Source organism: Aythya ferina, assembly GCF_964211825.1.
Source record: "Aythya ferina genome assembly, chromosome: 3".
NCBI classification, from domain to species: domain Eukaryota; kingdom Metazoa; phylum Chordata; class Aves; order Anseriformes; family Anatidae; genus Aythya; species Aythya ferina.
Window position 1 is genome coordinate 24561365 of NC_140298.1, and position 20083 is coordinate 24581447.

General features: G+C 40.7%; 1 protein-coding gene across 1 annotated transcript in view; it reads left to right on the top strand.

Moving 5' to 3' along the window:
* Window positions 1-13465, top strand: part of KCNK1 (potassium two pore domain channel subfamily K member 1) — a 32960-nt gene extending 19495 nt beyond the window's left edge. Inside the window, exons 2-3 of the mRNA XM_084514195.1 lie at window positions 7700-8095; window positions 10567-13465. Coding sequence (XP_084370321.1) covers window positions 7700-8095; window positions 10567-10826 — 656 coding nt within the window. The 3' untranslated portion in view covers window positions 10827-13465. The remainder of the gene's footprint in view (window positions 1-7699; window positions 8096-10566) is intronic.
* Window positions 13466-20083: the final 6618 nt, after the last annotated feature.

Here is a 20083-nt window from a genome sequence, read left to right on the forward strand (position 1 = left end):
CGACATGATTTGCAAGCTATAAATGTTCTGATGTACAGCTGTTCTGGTAGAAGTTGGTTTTGAAGCTACCTTTGAATATAGATGCCTGTATTTAGATGCTATCGGGTTGATATTTTGGGTTCAGATGTTCCTGACAGCTGTCCAAGTTACTCATACAATCAATCTAGTTATAAAACTGACAGTGTTCAAAGCCATTCTACCTTTCTTGGTGCAGCAGATGACATTAGTGAGGGTATTATATGAAGCAGTTCTTTGAGCTAACTCCAAACTCAGCTGGCAGGACACTGGTTGTGAGGAATTAGCGGTCGTGGGCACTGATGACTGATGGCAGCAAAAAAGTAGTCTCATAAGGAACTGAAATTGTGTACACACAGTAAGTACATGCAGATCACTATGTTGGAATCTCTCTTTGTTTTGGAAAAAGTCCCTTGACACGTCCCTGTAATAAATATCACACTGAAATCGTAACTAGAAATTGGCAAAACAGGATTTGGTCTTTTGAGAAGAGAGAAGGTGAGAAATCATTGTGAAGAAGAAATAACCCTTGAGGTTAATTTAGTTGTTTAAATACTCTTTTACCACTTTTATTCTAGCAAGGTTTGAGGGCTACATCATTGGAGGGAGCTGGAGCAGCACTGAATCAGATCACTTTGGCTGGAGGTTTAAATCGCCCCTCCTGGTGCTGTGTGAGGATGGATGTAATGACTGCTTTCCTTCATGGCAAAACTGGTTTAAGAGGTTTCTGCCACACCCTTCATCACCTCCCTAATTATGCCGATGCAGCTGTTTGAGGACAGCATTGTATGCTTTAATTAGTGAAATGAACTAGGTTTCAAACAAATTTCCTTCTCACTTTCCCTCATTTTTTCCATGCAGATTGTTTAATTAACAGTTTATAGCGCATCTTCCTCCTCCTCCTTCCAGTGCACACAAAACCAGTTCCATTAATGACTCAACTGAGGAGGCAGCAAAATGTGACATCCAGATGGATTTACTCTGCTTAAAAATGCCCATCATAGACTTTTTTTCCCCTTCTCCTCTCAGCCATGTAGGGTAGCTTGTCTCAGCCTGGCTGGAAATCAGAACTCTCAGGTTTGTTCACTAAAATGGTGTTGGTGACCTCTTTAATTTTCACTCCTGCTTTTTCACATAAAACTCTCTTTTAAATGTTTTGTTTTAATGGCTTTGCTGTGTCTCAAACCTGACTAAAAGTCATTTCTAGCAGCACAGCGCTACTGATTTGCACTGTCTTTTTTAAGCTATGGACCAATTTTCATGTCTTTTACAAGTCTTTTAAATTCTTCTTCCCACCTGTGATACAAGGAAGAGAGGCTTACCTGCAATGGTGCACTAAAATGCTAGTTAACTACCTACCTATCTGCCATCTCTAAAGTTGGTAACTTATGTCCTTCCCAATGCATGCCTGATAGAAGTAGAGAAGTCAAAATAACTTTCCTGAAAGACAACTCGATTCTCAGCAGATGCTTTGCCATGTACAGATATACTGCATAATGCAGCATGTCTTTGGAATTGCTTTCGTTCTGTATAGTAGGTGACTTTTGCCTGCTAATTTATGGCCCAGTCAACTGCTTGACTTTACATAAAATTCCTAATCAGCTACTTTAATTGTGTTGTTGATATGAATTCTGTAGGGCAAGTTTCTGATCACTGGTTACTGCTATGCTCCTCCTTGCAGTAGAAAAAGTACTTGAAACTTCTATGTGATCTCTCTGCCACATGGGTCTGCCATCAACTGACATTTCCCTTTTATTTCGGAGGGTTATAGGCCAGTTACGAAGAAGGATGTATTTCACCGTTTAACACATGGAAAATGTCAAAGGTTTATAAGAACAATTGTGCAGAAATTACGTAAATGTAATCTCTGGCCTCCATCATCATCATATTCCAGTGAGTCATGTTATGCTTGGGATGAATGAAAAAGGCTTTTACATGACTTTAATATGTAGCACACAATTGCCTTCATCTGTTGGGGCGTTTGGAGATTGTGAGCGGACTTGAAAGGGATGATTTCTCTTCAGGGATACTGACTCAAAGCAGCAAAGGGATGAGTGTGTGTGTAGTGTTGTGCCACCACGTTTGGGTTGGGTGTTATGACTCTGCCACCTGGACATGCCAAGGATGGCCCGCTCCCTGCCCTGAAGAGCTCGGTGCTGTTGGCATTGCAATGGGTCACCTTAGGCAGGGGGACCTGAAGGAGCAGTGGCTTGGCAAAACACAGGGTGGGGAGAAGAACACCACCTGGCAGAAGCAGACAGACAACCCAAACTCATTAGCTGGCATTGACTGATTAAGTCATGAAGGGAGAGGCATGGGCTGGGATCTCTGGGCTGGCCCCGTTCTCATGAGAGCAATAATGGGCAGCCAGTGCCCATGGGTCTAACAGGGGCAAGGGAAAGGGCCAGTCCTGCAGCCTGCTCACACACCTGGGCTTCATCACCACAGCCTGAGAGAGGCTGGCCAGGTGAAGCTCTTTGAGGGCTGCTGTTTCTCAACAAAAGGAAGTCCAATTACTTAATAAGCTCCAGGAAGGACTGAACTATGAAGAGATAAAGCAATTATGATGATACAGAACTGCTTAGCTTGGTCAAAGGCAGTAACTGAGAAAGATGAAAGTTAAAACACAGTGCCAACAAGCACCAAGCTAACACAGGGTAGAAGAGTTTTATGGAATGGTTGTACATGATGCTGGGTTTGACAGTCTGCTAGGAGTTGGATGGTCTTGTGAGCTACCTAGGGGCTCTGCAAAACAAGCAAAGTGTTGTGGTATATCAAGATGGAGGGAGAAAATATTTCTTACCTGGAATAGAATGATCTGAGCATCTCTTTGCGACAGAAACAATTAGATATAGAGAAGAATGAAGAGGAAAATTACTAATAGAAGAACTCACACATGAGGGATATAAACCAATGAAAAGTGTAGAAAAGTCATGACCAAGCCTTTTTAGAAAGATATAAGAACAAAAGACTAACTTGAAAGACAGCAAATGACAAAGTAAATAGTTTATTGAACGTATAATTGACCTGTATAATTCCCTGCACCAAGATCAATATAAAGAGATTTAAGAATTGTAAATAACTTTTAAAACTAAGCACCTTTGTGGATTGCGGGGACATTCAAAATTACATCAGAACAGATACAGATATTTTGTATATTTATGTAAACTTCTACCAGTTTAAGTCCTCTGAGTCATAAGAGGGTAAATGACTTTTAAGGAAAAAAAAAATCCTCTTACATTAGCAGAACCGAAGCCCGACTACGCATGTCCTGTAAGGTTTGGTCTTTGCATGATCAAACACCAGTCTGTGTCAAGACGCTGAACTGGATGAACTGTTGATCTTATTAAATGTGGTAAATCCTGCTGGTCTTGTATGAGCTTCTTTGTGAGCTTCTTGAAGGAATTGTACCTCTAATGTATGAATAGACAACAGAAAGGATTGTGCATGAATAATATGTTTTTATCCCTGGTGTCATTTTGCTTCCGCACTTGGGCAGCTTATCTGAAGGTTTGGTTTTTCAAAGGTTAGTGCTTTTAAACAGGTGCTTGTGGTCTGATGTTCAGATTATACACATGAAGATATGGCACACTGTAAATCTTGTCTCTCTTATAATCAGTAATTATGAAATGCTGTGGAGATGCTACGTGGGCAATTTAATTCTAGTCACCCATAGCAAGTCTATCCAACTCCTCTCTGATAGATTAAAGAGACTTATTCATTTTAATAAGCAGAATATAAATAGTGAGCATGCTTTCTGTGAGCATCCTGTTCTCATAACAAAAATGATGTCTCAGGATTGCAATTGTAATGCTTCTGAGCATGGTAGTTTCTGCTGAAAAAGGCACACTGCCATACATTGTGTTATCTATTGTTAATGCAGAACCAGCGTACGCTAGGCGCTTTATGGAGGGATCACAGGAAGCCATTTCCCTGAACAGGCTGCAAAGTGTAAATGGCTGAAGGCACACATAGAGTGTTGTCTCCTTCCGTGGATCTGTAATTTCTTGTGTTTTAATACATGGCTGTAGGCTTTTTGTTTGGTTTTTAATGACTTTTGTACAGCGATGGCTAAAGCATATAGGAATCGCTAGGAATAAGTCATGCAAGCAGTTTCATACTGGGAAAAAATATGGGCCATGTTCCTCCCTGCCTGCCACAGCCTTCTAAATTGTGACTGTTTTAGCTCAAGCTTTTCAGTGTAGTTATTCCCAACCAGTGACTCTGGATCCTGAGGAGCAAGCACGTGTTGATCCCTCCTCTGTTGCTGCTGGAAGATGTCATATTCTTACTGTGGCTGGCTGAGGGGAGTGTATAGTCTCTCCTTGGTCTGAAGCTGAAGCCTGCATTCAGCATTGCTATGCTTCCTGTTAACAGCTGAGAGATGCACAATCCCCTTTCTAACCTTTATGTGGTATGGCAGAACAGACCTTAGAAGGTAGCATCTGCTTTAGGCATCTCAGCTAATTCTGTGAATTCAGAAAATTTTGGTAGGGGTTAGCCAAGAGGCTGGTCTGAGCACCCAACTTAACCAAACCTTGTTGCAAACTTTCCTGTAGTGAAGTCTTTGATTTTACACTTTCCTCTGAATCTGGGTGTATCCTGTGTAGCACCTGGAGAGATGATTTGCCTGTCCTTCAGGAATTATGAGAGAAGTGATAGAGAGGTAACAGCACCAGAAGCAGTCCTCACTGAGAAATGAGCTGATCACTGCTTGGGTCAGCACAGAGGCTGGGATTAAATTGCCATCAACCTGTCCTGTGCCTAAAGAACTGACAAACGCATCAGGGGGTTATTTTTTTTTTATTTTTTCTACACATGATACAGATATTTGGGTTCAAATTATTAAAAACTTGGATGAATTGTACGGCTCAAGCATACATTAATTATAGGAATCTTGAGCTCATAAGGGCTTTTGTAGATCTGCAAGCTCCATTTCTGCTTGTCACGTATAGCTTCATGGTATAACACCATCTGTAAAGTTACCAAGCTTCATCATAATCTGGTTATGATGAATAACCAGGACTCCATCCTAAACATAGTTGTGTTCCTTCCCTGGTATTGCATGTGTGTGGCTGTTGCAAAACTCTTCTCTGAAGGTTAGAAACCTTATTTCTAATTCCTAGATTAAATTTAGTTACGGCTACATCAAAACTATTTGTTTGTGTGGTAACATGATTCTTCATCTGAAACATTTCTTTTCCTTTGGTAGCACTTGTCTGCTGCTGCTTTAACAGGGAGATAGTATATCAGTTTTCAGCCTCCATTCAGCTGTGTCAAGGAATTCAACCACTTCTATCTTTCACTCGTGGAAAAGTTTCTATTCCTCTGGTTGTTTTAGTAACCTTTCCCTGTTCTTCTGTCAGTGTGAATTCATTCTTAAGCATGGATGTAGAGAATGAGGTAGATTAGACCAAATGAGGTCTGCCCTATGTCTTAATCAAGTAACACATCTCTAGTGCTGTTTTACTGAAGCTCCCGTGATGTGATAAAGCATTGCAGTTGCTGTTTTCATGTTTGTATAACGTGAGTCAGTTTGATATGCTATGATCAACTCAAACACACCTTTCTTTTCCTTGAAACTTGGAGTTGGTTACTTTCATTAAAAAAAAAAAAAAGCTGTAAGAACCACAGGGCAGCTGGGCCATAAAATATCACTTGAAAATGAGTGGGATAAAATGTTAAGTGATGCACACAGCAGACACCATCATAGTTTCACATATGGAGCGATGGGATCTGCACAGATGAATACCTGGATACCTCTGAGGGGCAAGGCCCTGCTGTTCTGATAGACAGGGCCAAGAAGATGTCATCTCAGTTCTCACTCGTGGTCAGAAGCACCAGCCAGATATCCGGTATTACTAGGGGCAGAGTAAATCAGGAAGTGGGAAGTGTTGGAAGTGTTCTTGGCCAGTTTCTAAATCTGGTTCAGCTGCATCTGACATGCTCTGTGTGGTTCAGTTCTCTCATCTCAAAACACATACAGCAAACAGAAGGTGAACAAGAAAAAAGCCATTATGATCTTCTGGGGTTCAAAAGACTGAACTTAGATGAATTTTTGGTAGTCATTAGAATTCAAATACAACTGAAGACTTGTGTCATAGATTTCTTCTGGAATGATTTTGTGTGTTGGAATGATACAACATCTTGCCCATCTTTCATTGTCTGGAAGCATCTCTGTGTATTAAAAAAAAATATATTACTTTTTCTTACTCTGCTGGAAAACTTAAAAGAGCAATACTTCTACTATTACATTCACTAATCTAGAGGAGAAATACCAGGTGTTCATATAAGAGGGGTATTGCTCTCTATAGCTACCTGAAAGGAAGGTGTGAGGAGCTGGGGGGTCAGCCTTTTCTCACAGATAACTAGTGATAGGAGTAGAAGGAATGGCCTCAAGTTGTGCCAGGGGAGGTTCATGTTGGAAATGAGGAGATATTTCTTCTCAGAAAGAGTAGTCAGGCACTGGGACAGGTTGCCCAGGGAGGTGGTGGAGTCACTGTCCCTGGGGGTTTTCAAGTAAAGATTGGACATGGTGCTTAGGGACATGGTTTAGTGGGTGATATTGGTAGAAGGGTGATGGTTGGATCAGATAATCTTGAAGGTCTTTTCCAACCTTAATGATTCCATGAACAGTTGGTTTAATGGGGCAGAAGGTAGGAGGCCCCCAATTACTAGGGGGGAATACTGCAGAATTACTAGGGCCTGTCTGCACTTGCTTGGAATATCAGGATAAAGAGCTGCAACTACAAACAAGATTTCAAGAGATTTCTCCTTCCTTGCTGCAATAAAAACAAATTTTTCTTGGCTGGCAAACAGAAGAAAGCATTCCTGGTTTATGCTGGCTTTACTGTTCTTTTCTGCACCCGTGATTCACACTTAAAACCAGGCTGTCTGGCAGGGTGTGCTTTGGCAGCATAGCTGCTTGAGCTGTATACGAGTGTAATTGCACACATTTGTGGAATTGAGGTTGCTGGCCGTGATCAGCTTGTAAAACAGTGGATGCATTCCTGCAGCTGAAACAGATCACTATTGATATTTCTGGTACACAAATGACTAGGCAAAAATCCAACCACAATGGTTGGATCCTGGAGTTTGGCTGTGAAAATGTTGTTCTGCTTTTAGGTGTTTGATGGGTTATCATCTAAACACCTCTTGGGAATATGGAAGTGTGCCATGTGGAATGCTGATTTAAATGCTTTTAAGTGCAATTTAAATGCTTTTCACAGGAGGTCTCAGAGTATTTTACTACAAAGTAAATATAGGAATGCTTTCCTGAAGTATAGATTATACCACTTGATAAAGTGGGTAAAAGAAAAAGTTGCATCAATTTGTAAAACTTCAACAAAAAGGAAAACCCAGATTAAAACTCAGATTTCCTGCCACAGGTTCCCTGCTCCCAAGTAGGCATTACTTTCTTCTCCAAAATAAGCATTAATACAATTTTGTTCACAGTTTTGAAATCCAAAAATATTTTTGGATTTTTACTTCTTTATTGCCAGCACTTAGGCTCTATTTGCTTGCTTAAAGCAGACCTTCTTTGAATAGCATTTGTCAAGAACAGCAGAATTCAGACTTAGCACTAGCAAAGCAGTTCTTTACCTTGTGCAATATAGTCAATATCAAATAGGTACATGAGGGTCCCAGATTTGGCTCAGTCTGTCTTCCCTTTGCTTTATTTCAGGTTATGGACACACAGTGCCTTTGTCTGATGGAGGAAAGGCCTTCTGCATCATCTACTCAGTCATCGGGATCCCGTTTACGCTGCTTTTCCTGACAGCAGTGGTGCAGCGCATCATTGTTTATGTCACCAGGCGGCCTGTGCTCTATTTCCACATCCGCTGGGGCTTCTCCAAGCAGATCGTTGCAATCATCCATGCTGTAGTCCTTGGGTTCATCACTGTCTCCTGCTTTTTCTTTATTCCAGCAGCAATATTTTCTGTTCTGGAAGAAGACTGGAATTTTTTGGAATCTTTTTACTTTTGTTTCATTTCCCTGAGCACCATTGGCCTAGGAGACTATGTGCCAGGAGAAGGCTACAATCAAAAATTCCGAGAGCTGTATAAAATTGGAATTACATGTAAGTGTCAAACTAAACAATTAAATGAGTTGTTGTTTGGTTTTCTTTTGTTTAGTTGTTGTTTTTTTTTCTTAATAATTTGAAAACAGGCTTTACTTATCCATTCCAGGGATGGTGATTGCTTTGAGGCATCAGCTAGCAAATTGGGCACTGTAGGTAATCATGTAAAGAGGAAAGTTTTAAATAAGGTCAGCTTCTTAGTAAAGAAAGGAAAAGCTGAAAACAGAATTCCATTGTGCTGATCCATAGCTACTTCTTTCCTACTAATAATAGCAAAAACTGCTCACATTACTGTTACAGAGATGGTCAGGAGCATATCAGGCTAAGGTTTCACAGCGCATCACAGAGTCAGGAGTTGGTTCATGTAACCTAAGGTCAACTCATAAGGTGAGATGACAGACAGAGGTGAATCAAGGAGCAGTGAAAAATGGGCAGAAGAGCAAAGTTTCTTACTCTGGTTGTAACAGAAGGTAGCTGAAGCTGGTGTTGGGACATACCAGCTGTCAAAGAGAGACAAATAGACTGAGGTGATAACAAAGCAAGACCGTGAATGTTAAATTTATGTAGTTTAATTATGTTTGACACAGAAGAGAGGCACAGTGGTTTGATCAAAGAGTACAGCTGAGAAAATTATCTGTGTGTTAACATTCTGAATGAATATATTTTCTGATACGGCATCAGTCTGCGCAGTCCTGGATCAGCAGAAGCACTCGTTAAAAGATCTAGACAGACAAAACAAACCTTTCATGTCAGGTATGTCTCTGTCTGTGCTCCTGTATGTGACCCAGCAATCATAATATAGGTAAAGGGTCCATTAACTTGTTTTTATGTTTTACCTAAAGAAAAACTGTGCCTTCAATTTGCATTCCTTGAAGCAAGGCCTTGAACTAGCCAAAAGAGCACTTTATTTTTTTCTCCTCAGTCCCCCCCAGACTCATGGTCATTGCAGGTTTCTTCCTCTCCCCGTCCTGTCTATCTTACCAGCAGATTTTAATGATTACCCTGCTGATCTGCAGAGTTGATTTGGGGATGCTAAATGATGAAGTGAGGAGTGGAAGTCATACATAATAAAGGCCTTGTAGACATTCTGAAAGCTTAAAACCATAAAAGAATATGTTGGATCAAATCCTCTCCTTCCCTCCCCATTCGCCCCAACTGAAAAGTCAAATTTTCCTTTTCTGGACAGAGATAAATTTTCAAATTCAAGCTTCAGAATGCTTAAGAAATATATTGAAGGAAATTCTAAATGGAAGAAGTAGGCAAAGTTATGTATTTTAAAACTTTTGAAGTTAAATAATCTACAGTCATAACTTTTGAATTATTGTTCACATGAAAGAAGAAAGAATTTGTAGAACCAAACAGGTTGTATAAAATGTTTTCTCTTTCTGAACCTAAGTTTTTTCCAATAACAGTTCTGGAGTTCAGATCTGAAAATGCTGGATGATTGCTACAGGCTTTTCAAGGGAAACACAGGTCTCCCTAAATCAACCATTGATTAGCTGGACTGTGTTTCAGAGCTAATTAAAATTTATCGGTGCAAATTTATAGATGCTTTTAAATTGGCATAGCTTTGCTATTTTCTCCCTGCTTTAATGCATAGCTCCCATTTAATTTCATGAGATAAAGCTTAAAAACAATTCATAAATTTTTAGCTGTACTGTTGATTTAGATCAGTACCTGGCATCATGGTATTGATTTAACACTGCTCCTGGAAGAGAGAGAGAGGGAAGAGTGTTATTTTCACTGAATAACGTGCAACTGCATGTAAAATATATGCTTTTGTGGTAACAAAGCACTGTCCATGTGTAAATTATAATAATTAATCTGTGTTCATCTTTCAGTACATTTAATGTTTAGCCTTTGGATTAACCTGATGTATTAATAGTTATACACTTAGCTTCTGCTTGATTTAGTCATTGAAATGATAAAATAATTAAGTAGTCATGTTCCTTGTTAGATTGTAATGATCATTATCTAATGAAAAACTGGGATTAAGAGATGCTCATTTTAACACCTTCCCTCAAATTCTGGATACATATGTTTGGAGTGGAAAACAAAAGATCTGCTAACCATACAAAACCTCATTTCCAAAAGTCTCACATTATGGGAGCTAACTAATACCTTTAAAAGTCAGAGTCATGCTACCAAAGTCATGAGTAACATTTAAATAACACTGTCAAGCTGGGATAGTTTCTATGTGTTAGTAAAATGCTGTAAATGATCTTCAAGGTTTCATCAGATACAGCAATTTTGTCAGGTTTTTAAAATATCAGCAGCAATTTTACAGTAAAATTTAATTTTGTTTTTATTGGTTTTGCACGCATTTCTAGTTGCTTTGTTTTTTAGAAAACTAACATAATCTTTGGAGATGGCAGGGATGGGAAAAGGTAAAAAGGTACAGAGTTAAAACTGTTCCAGCCCTACTTACTCCAATAATAATTAAAACTTTTTTTTTTTTTTTTTGTACCCAGGTTATCTGTTGCTTGGCCTTATCGCAATGTTGGTGGTTCTTGAGACTTTCTGTGAACTCCATGAGCTCAAAAAGTTTAGGAAGCTGTTTTATGTGAAGAAGGACAAGGAAGAAGACCAAGTGAACATAATGGAACATGACCAGCTCTCCTTCTCTTCCATCTCAGACCAAGCAGCCTCCATGAAGGACGATCAGAAGGCAAACGAGCCTTTTGTGACTTCCCAGTCTCCAACTTCCAATGACAGCTCTCTAAATAATTAATACAGGGGCGTCCATAACATTGTTTTGGTGCACTTATGCTACTTACCATAAGATATAGAATGCCTCGCGTTTTTTTTCCTGAGAATATTAAAGCTGGAAGACTGTGCTGTTTTAACAAGGATTCATCACTTCTGACATAGAAAAGACTTCTGGGAAAAATGTGGGAGCCATCCTGGGAACAGGGAAAGAAACGTAGGATGTGGCTGGGAACATTAGACCATTTTGCTTAAGAGATGAGGAGTTAGGAGTATCACTTTCAAAGGTGCCAGAGAGAAAAGCTTGCACAAGCAACTTCATATATCTTTAGGAGAGTAGGCCTTCGCTGACTTCCAACTCATTTAGTTGCACGCCCTATCTTGCAAGTGGGTGAAACAGCAAATTTTGGGATGTGCACTTTTAATTCTCACAGAAAGGTAGTCATAGATTTAACCCAAATGCACCAAATATCTTACTCTGGAAACCATTTCCAGACCAATACCCGTAGACCTGCTGGAGGCGAATATCTAGATCATCCCCCTATTGTCCAGTAACATGCATGTGTAAACAATAGCTCTAGGAATGAAAAAGCAAGGCGCCATTTCCTCCTCTGCCCAGGCCATTTACATTTAAATATCCTACTTCTGTAAAATGTCCCCTAATAACAAGAAAAACATCCTGAAGAGAGTGTGCCTTGAGTCTTCCATGCTGTTTTGCTTTGAAAAAATACTTTTGTCAATTCTGAGAGCTAGCAAGATGAGAGGGAGTGTTAGGGATGCTGGATGAGATAGTCTTAGGGATGGGAAACCAGCTGCATTTCAGTCCTCTCTCCTCTGAAATGGCTAGGAATGTTTTTTTTAGCTAAGTGGAACAAAATGAAAAAACTGAAATTCAGCATGTGCCATATTTGGCATAGTCATGTGCTTAAGGCATCCTTGTAGTAGAGAGCTGAAATCTTTTCAGCAAGGAAGGACTTGGCTCTGCTGCTTCCATAGCCCAAGCTGGGGGTACTGAGCTGTTAGGCATTGGGAAGAACAGAAGTAGCGTCAACTTTTAACACAGCCCCTTCTTCTTTCTAACTGGTACTCAGAACACTTTGAAGGAGAATGGAAAGTTTCAGGGCAAAACAAAAAAATTTTTCAGTTTTTCATACGGCAAGAAAAAAGGAAAAATGTCACATTTGGTTCGGATGGAACCGAAATTTTTTCCCCTTGGGAAAAGTCACTAAAAAGTCAAGATCCCACTCAACTTGTGAAGCTGGAACCTCTTTGGCTATTACAGGAGAGGCATTTTAGTCCAGCTACCAGTCACTGTGCTGAATGCAGGGACCTCGGAGTGAATTTCAGGGAGCAGGAGATGAGACTAAGTGGACACAGTACTCTCTCTTCTGGCCTTAAGTATCTATGAAATGGAATCGTGGTAATGCTTTGCAAAGAACAAAAGATCTGGAGCACAAATAGCCATATTAGGACAGCCTCCCACATAGGAATAGTGTTGAGGAGAGCCTTTTCCCTGCAGTGCAAGCATGCCAGATTGCCTGTAATTTGGCTTTTAGTGTTTAGAGCTGAACAATATTTTACTGCAAAAGAAAAAAAATATTGCAGCGTGTCTAGAATTAGCTCACATGGGAAAATACTTGAAAGTAAATAACCCGAAATATTCTGTGTTTGAGCTTAATTATAGCTAGCATCAAACAGATTTTTTATCTTTACTGAAAAAACTTACTTTATGGTTAAATCGCTAAAAGTCTTCAATTTATATTTGTAGAAAACCAGAGCTAAAAGATTTTGGTTGTTTTGGGTTTTGTAGATTAGGTGAGAGCATACTGTGTTTGCATGTTCCCAGGAAAGTGGCTATTTTTATACCGCCTAAGTTAACACGGTTCTATTTATAATGAATGTTAACCAATATATATGTACATATATACATAAATATATTTATATACAGTACATATATCATAAATCACCAGAGTTTAACCAACTTAGGCACAGTGTTTTAGATTTTCTTTCCTAGGTTACTCTTTATACAATGAATAATCAAAAACTGTGGCATTAAAATGACACCAACATAAAATTAAGCATACTGTCTTACAAGAAACATGTATACTGATTTTTTTTTCAGTGAAATTTTATTGATTGTTTTCAGTACCTTAAAATTCAAGATTTCTTTTGATGTCAGCATAACATTAAGCTCTAGAGGGTGTGCACAGATGCCAAGTGATATACAAAGGTAATTTTGCAGTGTGTACACAATTGCAAAATGTAGACACATGAAATGAAAGCACAGAATTCACAGTGGAAGCGATAAACTAAGCAGTGTACTGTGATATAGGTGAGTATTTGTTATTTTAAACTTAAAGAGTATGGCTTTTGGCTGCCTGCACTATGAAGTGGGGAGTATTTTTTTGAGTAGTGTGTGTGCACGTGCACATACTGTGCAAAAAGCCTGTCTGCATTTGTCAAGATTGTGCATCCTTTAGTTAGTCTTCCTCACCATAAGGAGGGATGGTTAATGCCAGAGTGTGTTACCTAACCTTGATATTGATTGTAGCTTAGCATTGTATTGATTATTCCTATAGGAAAAAAAAAAAAAAAAGCATTCCAAAGTGTGTTTGTTTTTGTTTCAGATGCTGATTATAGCAAATAAAAAATAGTGGCATAACATTTATCTTGTCTTTATAACCCAACTACTCCAATATTTGAGGGAATCAATAAAAAACTGTCATTGTTGGTTATCAGTAGCACTAATCAAAATAATGAGCTTCAATTCCTACTGGTTTTACATGTTGTGAAGCCAACACAGAATATCACGGTGCTTAAAGCAGGTATCCAGATGAGAATATGACAGACTTGTGCAAGTACCTTGGTAAGAAACATGCATCTTTCCTGGGAGCAAACTATGAAGTAGGCATATGTAAACCCAAATGGAGAGCATGGGTCATCAGTGCTGAAATAAAAGTTGCAAGAAGGAGTCAGAAAAGTGAGTGTGTAACTCCTACAGAAGAGAAAATTGTTTGGGTCCTGTCATCATGTAGCCACCCTCCTGTTACCAGTTGATCCAGTCACATATCCCATTACTAGCTTTATTCCCGTGCTACAACTGACACTTTCCATCTTTGTCTTCCAGTTTAAATACAAATTTGTTTTTTTACTATTTCAAGGGAAAGAACTAGCAGGCTATTCAGTTGCATGGGGGGGGGTAGGGGGGGAAGAAAATGGAAGAACCAGTTGAGTTTTGATGTTGGAGCAGAGTGATGGCCGTGTTTGTCCCTCTGAGAACATGTCCAGTCCCCTAAGAGTTTCTTCCACAGGATTACCAATGGCATCTGCTGCAGGTGAACACAAGACTTGCTGAAAGTTGAAATAAGTTAATGGGTAATGAAATGAGTAATTTTTATTTATTTATTTATTTATTTATTTATTTATTTATTTATTTATTTATTTTACGTAGGTAACTTCAGAGACTGGGGTGGTTTGCAGCTTTAATGCCAGTACTACAAAAGTTACCTAGCTTGGTGGTTATGTCAGAGTCCTGCATTACTCTAAGTGTTTGTGCAGGCCAGTATTTTTTTTGGCCGAGAGCTGATACGTGTGGGCTCATGTAAGGAGGGGGCAAGCATGTAGCAACAGCTCCCCAGGATATTCTCCTGGCTCCCAGCAATGTGCAGCTCTGCATCCATGACAGTATCTGGGAGGTGCAGAGAGTCGACTCAGGCGTGCTGTGTAAGACTTGCTACACTGATGTGCGTGCTCTGTCTCAGCAAGAGATAGTCCCACACAGGATCAAATGAAGGTTTCCCATTCACAAAGCAGCTGCATGGGATGGTCTTTCAAAAAAGGCAGGGGAATGCCTTTTACCTGCTGTTACTTGGACATTGCTGTCCACTGGGTAGGTAGGAACAGAGCTTTGTAACTTCACATTACCGTTTGCTTTGTAGTCAGAAGTGAACTGAGATGAACTGTAACTTGCTTACACCATCACTGCCCCGATGGTATGCCATTATTATTCATTCTTCTAGATCTGCTTTCTGTGGAGACAAAATTAAGTTGCTATTCCTGCAAGCAGTGTCATTCCAGACGTGCAGAAGAACAGGGCTTCTCTTCAGAGCATTTCACTAGTAATGGTCATCATTTATCATTGTAGTCTGTATATCAAGAAGCTCGTAGCCAAAAAGTATGCATCTTCATGTTGCTTGCTTCAAAGAGTAATTTTTGAAGTCACTGTGACCAGCTCCATAAATTCATGTGCTCACTAATGCATATTTAGTACTCAATGTGCAGCACTGTTAGTGTCAATGGTGTAAATCTCATCACCTCCTAAGATACCATTCTGTTTGCTTTTTGCTGTGGATTTCTTATCCCAATTACGCTCAGAGGCCATTGCGTTGCTACTGATGATGTGTGCTGTGATGCAGTTATTTTGCTGGTCATGATGTGGATTTGTCAGAGCCATTGCCTTAGCTGACAAAGAGACTGCCACGTGTGTGGAATCTGTGCCAAATGACAGATTTAGGGAATGAGGAAGGAAAGTGTGGCTGGGGGCAGGTGTGCGGGCTGACAGCAGAGCGCATTGCCTGTCACAAGTGGAAGCAGAAATCTGAGCAGTTGTGAATGTCAGGGTGAAATCATCCCAGCAGGCTGTTAAGTGACCATGTAGTTTTCACCAAGCTTCGTTACCTGTCACTGGGAGTAAGAGGAAAATACACCTAGAGGAAGGAAGAATGATATGCCCAAAATTCATCTGAAGCTAAACTCAATGGAATTTTGCCTTTTTGCAATTTGTTTATAATCCACAGCTGTCACTTTGGTTGCACTGCATGTACCACAAATCAGCAGAGCAGTTTCCACAGTACGTATGTCTCTGTGCTCCCCGAATCATGTTGCACTTGTTCTAATAACAAATCTTCCTGTATTAAGTCCACTAAGTGATCAGCCCTAAAAGCAGGAGCGTAGGTCAGCATCGCTGCTGAGACCTCCCCGTCCCTGAGCACATGAGCACCCGGCAGCTTGGCTGCAGCCACCGCTGGTCCTACCAGCTTGTTCCTAAAGCTGGTCCCAACGTCTGCCACACAAGGACTGTGCAATTCACCCGGCTGCTCTCTCTGTACGCCAGCCAAAGTTCATGCTGCTTGTAACAAAGACTATAAAAACTAATAGCTCATCTGGAAGGATTACATTCTTTCCTTTTTCTCTCAAAGTTCCTTATTACTGTGCTTCTGGCTGTTATTTAGACTAATTTTATCCTAGCCTGCGATGCTGTGTTATCCTACAACTGTAAAGTGGCTGTCTCAGCCACGCATTGGCAAAGATTAATTAAGGCGCCTGCATAAACAGAAGGCACCAAACTGTAATGTTGGTTTAAGTGGAAATTACCAAATCCTGGTTCTGCTGTCCAGGGCTGGTGTCCTGACTATGGGCAAAGACCTGTTCAATTTGTTTTGTGATTGACAGGTGTGATTTGAGGTATTCTTTCTGAAGAGATGTGAAAAATACTGATACCCAGTAGTAAAGTACAGTGTCACCTGTGGGCTTAAGTCCCCAAAATGTTTAGGTAGCTGCTTTTGCAGATTACTCCCGTTTGCATGTGGTAATCCAGCATTGTTTGAAATTCGTTTTGCAAAAATTCAAATCCACACACCATTTAATGCAAATTCCTTTTGTACATTAAGAGAAAACAAAAATAGAAAGCAAGAAGACAACTATGGCAGCATTAGCTGCCATACCCCTACCAGTGCTTTCCATCACCTCGGGGACCCCCATGTAAGTAGCTGCCAAGAAGCTGATTGTTGTGATGGTACAAGTATTGCTAGCTCTTCTTTTCACAAGGGGAGCTAACAAGGTGTTGGTTTCCTTGCATGTTACACATTGAAACAAAAACTCATCTCAAAACATCAATAGTTTTTCCAATGGTTTTAGTCCCAAATGCCCTTAAATGCGAGTTTGGTGACTAAACAGAGTAAAGTATTGATCTGCATGCAAACAGGAGGCTGGGACTGAATGCTTGAACAAAAATATGTCCTCTGGCAAATAGTCACCCAGGACTTTCTTCCCCAGCTGCAAAATCCAAGCCTGCAGGAAACTCCCAGAAATGATCACAGCAGCAGAGAAGTGCGAATAAATGGAAAGCACAGAAACCTCTGTTCGGCAAGACCTCAGGAAGATAATTTGTCTGCATCCTGACATGAGGGATAGCTAACACTATCAGCTGCAAACATTTGCTTCTGTTCTTTTTCTACCTTTTTATCACAGTTACACTTTATGATCACCTGTGATCCAAGGGCTACCACCCTTCTTGAACGCAATCCAAACTAATTTTTAAATGATTTTTAGAGGCATTGCATCAGCAATGTGACAGTGTCCTAACACCATCACGTTGGCAGCTCTGTGAGGCATTCCCTGAGGCTGTGTGGGCAATTTGGTACTTTAATAACCCTTCGTATCTCATGCAGATTTTGTCCTCTTTTTATCTGTGCTGCTACTTCCCAGATGTGGAAATTATTGACACTGGTAGGTTACCCCAGAATAAAGGCATATATGAGAACCGGGGCTTTTCCTAGATCCCAAGAGCCCAAATTCAGCCTCTTAGTGCCCAAGTGGTCTTCCTTGTCTCTGGAGGTGGCAGGGCTGTGAGAAAGTAAGAACAGGTGTTGAGCTGGGATGTGAATTTCTGTACCTCTTCTGCTTTGATTCAGTTCCTCTTCTATCCCCCACACTGCATCCATGGCACACAATCCCCTGGGAGCAAATCAATTTTAACATAAATTCAGACTATTTCATATTCAAACTTCAACACTGTGCACAAGCTGGAGCATTAACACTTCTATAAGGTACAGCTTAATCTGAACCCCGGCTAAATACATTACATGGGAATCCTTGTGAGAGGCTGGGAGGTGCTCGATGAATATTTAGCATGTAGAGGGACAGATTCAAAACAAACAGGCAGGCTTCACATTGGCTGTACATGTGTATTAAAGCTGAAGCAGTCGTATATGCTTCTAACAGGCTTAAGTCTTTACTTGGTTATAGTCCTCTGAGAGATGCTGCTGTCAAATGGTTTAGTCTAAAGACCCCCACCGTTTAATGGCTGGGCAATACCGACTCTGAAGGAGGTTTGGGGTAAGCAGTGCTCCTGCTGAGCAGAAAAGAGTTTCTACGTATTTACACAGCAGATTAGTGGCTGACAATTATTCTTGGGTAAAAAATAGGCACTTGAAATAACGGCTCCTTTGGTTGTGTTTACATGGGTTGTTACCTCTTGGAGTGTTTTTATGCATCATTTTCTATTTGTTGTCACTTACCAGGATTTAGTTCTCCTCTTCTAGTAAAAGAAGAAAGCCTGGCTGAGCATTCAGCTTGGGAGTGGTATGGGCTGAAAGCTTCACTTTTCAAATACTGGTCTATGAATTGGCTTCTGTAGGTAAAGTTCTCATAGATCAAGGCGCTTCTACTAGCCAGGTGTATTGACATGTGCAAACAAATGCAGGGCTGGTCTCAGTTTAAGTCAGAGGAAAAAGTCCACCAGTTGCAAGGAGCTCTTAATTGGCAATGTCTTTCTTCCCCATATTCTTTCCTTTAGTGTCATGCTCTGTCAGCTACCAAATGTGAGTTTCCTCCCAGGAAGAACAAGTTCAGTGCCCCATCATCTCAGCTGGCCTGGGTCAGCCTGGATCAGGGGACACCAACAGCTCAGGTGCCTGAAAGTGTCCTTGGTGTCACTGAGGCATCACACACCTGGACCAGCAGCCTGCTGCTGCCTATGACTGCTCCGGTGGCCTAGACAAGTGAAAACCAAAATCACCAAGCAAGAAAAAGAAAATCCTTCCTGAACCCTGGGAAAAGCTGTGAAACTCTCCTAACGTGGGATTCAGTGGCTGAATGTAGTATCAGAGATGCATGTGGCTACATCTCACTTCAACTGGAACACTGAATAGCACCAAAAGAACCAAAACTCCAAAGCCCCATGTCTTACACCACCATTTCCAAAACTGACAACCATTCCTGTATTCACACAATCTCCTCTGTAACCTGACCAGACGTTGTCTTGTGACAGCTGGACACCTGCTCCCAGCCTCCTTGTTCAAAGGCTGCTCCAGCACTCTGATCCTTACAGTTAAATATCTTCTTCTTCTTCTTCTTCTTCTTCTTCTTCTTCTTCTTCTTCTTCTTCTTCTTCTTCTTCTTCTTCTTCTTCTTCTTCTTCTTCTTCTTCTTCTTCGTCTTCTTCTTCTTCGTCTTCGTCTTCGTCTTCTTCTTCTTCTTCTTCTTCTTCTTCTTCTTCTTCTTCTTCTTCTTCTTCTTCTTCTTCTTCTTCTTCTTCTTCTTCTTCTTCTTCTTCTTCGTCTTCTTCGTCTTCTTCTTCGTCTTCTTCGTCTTCTTCTTCTTCTTCTTCGTCTTCTTCGTCGTCTTCTTCTTCGTCTTCTTCTTCGTCTTCTTCGTCTTCTTCTTCGTCTTCTTCTTCTTCTTCTTCGTCTTCTTCTTCTTCTTCTTCGTCTTCTTCTTCTTCTTCTTCGTCTTCTTCTTCTTCTTCTTCGTCTTCTTCTTCTTCTTCTTCGTCTTCTTCTTCTTCTTCTTCGTCTTCTTCTTCTTCTTCGTCTTCTTCTTCTTCTTCGTCTTCTTCTTCTTCTTCGTCTTCTTCTTCTTCGTCTTCTTCTTCTTCGTCTTCTTCGTCTTCTTCTTCTTCTTCTTCTTCTTGGGTTTCCAACCCAAATTCTTTCAGGGTCAGTATACAACTCATTGATCTTGTACAAGCTTTTATGTGAATGGAAATAGTTCCTCTCCCTTCCTCTATTTATTGTTCAAACGTAATCCAGCCTTCTCTCGGTCTTCTTTTAACACAGCTACAAAAGACAGGCTATTTAATCTTTGAAATAGAGAGAGTCATCTCTTGTCTCTGTGTGATCCTTGTCACCCTTTTCCCCACTCGTCTGTTTAAAATAATCCTTTGGAAAGGCAGATGATGAGAGGCTCACGGTGACATCTTGGTGAGGCTGTGGCTGTGCCTCAGACAGTGTCAGGCCCTTCCCTGCCACCCAGCACAAACACTGAATGATACCACTGCAAAAGTGCAGGTGCAGGCAGAGGGAAAAGATACAGCTTCATTTAAGAGTGGAAAAACCTGGAATGCCCAAGAGCACAAAGCAAAACCTGCGTGTTGGGCTTGGACTGCTGCGTCCTGGCCATGAAGGGTCAGTGCTCAGCCCTGCACAGCCCACCCAACGCTACGGGTGAGCACTGCGCGCTGGTCAACCTGCACTTGGCAGCACACAGAGTGCCATAGAGAAG